Genomic DNA, 3312 nt, shown 5'->3' on the forward strand with positions numbered 1-3312 from the left:
GTGTGTGTCTGTGTGTGTGTGTGTGTGTGTGTGTGTGTGTGTGTGTGTGTGTGTGTGTGTGTGTGCGCACACTAGAGCACTGACTGTGGTTCTGATGGCGTCAGTATCAGTGCTGATGGACTGACGGTTGGCTGTGAGCGACGCAAGACCGGTGAGATTCTGACATCCAAAAATCAGCTTTTTCTGTGAGACACTAAAGATATTCTGAAGAATGTTCCAGACCAATCAGCACTGCACCCCATTAACTTTCACTATACAGCGGGCAAAATAAGTGTTGAACACGTCAACATTTTTCTCAGTAAATATATTTCTAAAGGTGCTGGTTCAGTCCCAATTTCAGGTCTAAAATTAACTGGTTCAGTCCCAACACCTACAGTACCAGGATGATGAAGATGAAACAAGGCTGGACAATGATCCCAAACACAGAAAGAAAGTAAAGCTGCTAGAACGGCCAGCCATGCCACTAGTTTCTCCAGACAGCTGTCATTACCAACAAAGCCTTTTGTACGAAGTGTTGAAAACGTTTCAGTAGTTCAGTACTTTTTCCCTGTGTCATTCCACTTTATTACACAGAACTTAATTTCTGAACTTATTTGTTTTGTTGTCTTTGTATGTATGGATTACTTGGGTTGTTACCGACATCTGGTGAAAATCTCATGTCAACAGCACCTTTAGAAATATATTTACTGAGACAAATGGTGACGTGTTCAACACTTATTTTACCCAAAAGCTGTGAGAGGGAGTGACTATGTGCTGGTTTTGTTCACAGATGATGTTCTGAACGCTCAGGAGAGACACGAGGGTCTGCTGAGAGAGCTACAGGAGCTGGCCCAGCACGGTCCGTCAAACACCACAAACCCTGCAGAAATCAGTTTCAGCTCTATAGAAGACAACAGAGTCATTATTCAGATCCATTCTGTTCAGTCTGCCGCTCACAGATCACCAAAAGAAGATATTTTGAAGAATGTTAGTAACCAAACCGTTGCCGGTAGCCATTCACTTCCATAATATGGGGAAAAAAAATACTATGAGAGTTGATGGCTACCGTCAACTGTTTAGTTACTAACATTCTTCAAAATGTCTTCTTTTGTGTTCAACAAACCGGATTAGAACAACATGAGGGAGAGCAAATGATGACAGAATTCATTTTAGGGTGAACTGTCCCTTTAAATGCTTGGGCTCATTAAATGGATTCTGATTGGCTGTTGTTCATAAAATAATATGTGACCCTGGAGAACAAAAACAGTCATAAGGGTTAATTTTTTTTAGATGCATCATCTGAAAGCTGAATAAATAAGCTTTCCATTGATGCATGGTTTGTTATGAATGAAAATCTAAATATTGAGAAAATCATCTTTAAAGTTGTTCAAATGAAGTTCTTAGCAATGCATATTACTAATCAAAAATTCAGTTTTGATATATTTATGGTAGGAAATTTACTAAATATCTTCATGGAACATGATCTTTACTTAATATCCTAATGATTTTTGGCATAAAAGAGAAATGTATAATTTTGACCCATACAATGTATTGTTGGCTATTGCTACAAATATACCCCAGCGACTTAAGACTGCTTTTGTGCTGCAGGGTCACATATGTATATATTTGTTTTTCTCCAGAGAAAGACAGAGAGCATGAAGACACCCTCGAACGAGACGACTACGTGCTCAACGACGAGGAGGAGGAGGAAGACGAGGGAGCGATGAAGGAGCAGAATGAGCGAGACCTGGATGAGCTTCTGCAGGAGGAGATCCAGAAGATGGAGGTCCAGAGGAGACAAGACGAGGAGCTGGAGGAGCTGCTGAAGGAGCTGAAGAGGAAACAACAGGAGAAGAAACGCAGGAGGAACGAGGAGGAGGAGGAGGAGAAGAGGAAGAGCGAGCTGGAGCTGGTGGTGGAGAAGGAGAAGGTGGAGAAGGAGCTGAAGGAGCTGCTGGAGGAGCAGAAGAACGACACCAAGAGCTGGAACAAAGAGAAAGAGAAGGAGGAGAAACAGGAGGAGCTGCAGGAGCTGGTGAGGAAGATGGAACGCGTGAAGGAGGAGGAGGAGAAGAAGGAGAAGCGGGAGATGGAGAACGCCAGCGATGAGGCCACACGACAGTTTGAGAGAGAGAGAGACGAGGAGGAAGAGAGACAGCATGATGAAGAGGAGGAGGAGGATGAAGATGAGGTGAGAGATACAGACGTGCTGCATGATGTTCATCAGAGAGACTCCATTAGCAGCACATAAAACTATACATATTTTATATTGATAAATTAATTAACCAAAATTAATTTTGTGATTTCAGACGTTTCACGAATGATATGTTCCTCAATTAAAAACAAGTTATTGAGGGTTCAAAAATGAATAAAATAGTAAAATAAAATGATAAATAATACAAATATGCAATTTATTATTAATAGAGATCATTTTAAATCATTTCATGAATTAATAATCATTTATTAACTTAAATACTTTTTAGTCTTGTGGCTGCCTGGTTGAAAACCACTGCTTTAAATGTTAAAGGAGTTTATTTTTGTCATCATTTATGAGCACATTAACATGTAGATGAGCAGATATGAAGTGAATCCTGAACTCTGTGTTTCTCCTTCAGGAGCTGCTGGAGATTGAAGCTGAACTGAGAAAAGTGGCAGCGCAACTACATGAACTACGCAGGGGTTAAACACACACACACACACACTCCCTCTCACACACACTGACACACACACACACACACACACACACACACACACACACACACACACACACAATCAGATGAAACACTCTGAAATAAGACATCATTTAGTCTATTTATGAAGGTATATATTCATAAGCTCATAGAGGCAGTTCATTCATCAGGCTTCACTATCCTGCTGCAGATGTTCATAAATATAATTCTCATGAAACTAAATCAAACACCAAACGCTCATAAACACACTGGTGGTAAAGCCATAGAGACGTGTTTAGTGCACAGTCACGCAAGCCACGCCCCTAATCATCACTCCCCGCCTCCTCATTTGAATATTTTAGCATTCATGTTCTCTATATTGTGATGCAATACTTTCTTCAGTGGTACGACTAATATAATGAGACGCGTGTGCACATATGATGAAGTAATGATGTGATTTGTGCTCTTGACTGTTACTGGGTTTCTGAATCATTCTGCTGTGTGAACATGGCTAAAACTGTTCTGGGGTCAGAACGCCAGCCGCTGAGACTGTGTGTGTGTGTGTGTGTGTGTGTGTGTGTGTGAGAGACTGTGTGTCTGTGTCTGTGTCTGGGTGTGTGTGTCTGTGTGTGAGAGAGTGTGTCTGTGTGTGAGGGCGGCTGTG

General features: G+C 41.3%; 1 protein-coding gene across 1 annotated transcript in view; it reads left to right on the plus strand.

Moving 5' to 3' along the window:
• LOC107679451 (vicilin-like seed storage protein At2g18540) overlaps nt 1-3251 on the plus strand; it is a 6205-nt gene extending 2954 nt beyond the window's left edge. The window contains exons 3-6 of the mRNA XM_016474996.1: nt 76-151; nt 770-838; nt 1620-2170; nt 2595-3251. Of these exons, the coding sequence (XP_016330482.1) occupies nt 76-151; nt 770-838; nt 1620-2170; nt 2595-2663 (765 nt within the window). The 3' untranslated portion in view covers nt 2664-3251. The remainder of the gene's footprint in view (nt 1-75; nt 152-769; nt 839-1619; nt 2171-2594) is intronic.
• The last annotated feature ends 61 nt before the right edge of the window (nt 3252-3312 follow it).

Source organism: Sinocyclocheilus anshuiensis, unplaced genomic scaffold, assembly GCF_001515605.1.
Source record: "Sinocyclocheilus anshuiensis isolate Anshui unplaced genomic scaffold, SAMN03320099.WGS_v1.1 scaffold1101, whole genome shotgun sequence".
In the NCBI taxonomy this organism is placed as follows: Eukaryota; Metazoa; Chordata; class Actinopteri; order Cypriniformes; family Cyprinidae; genus Sinocyclocheilus; species Sinocyclocheilus anshuiensis.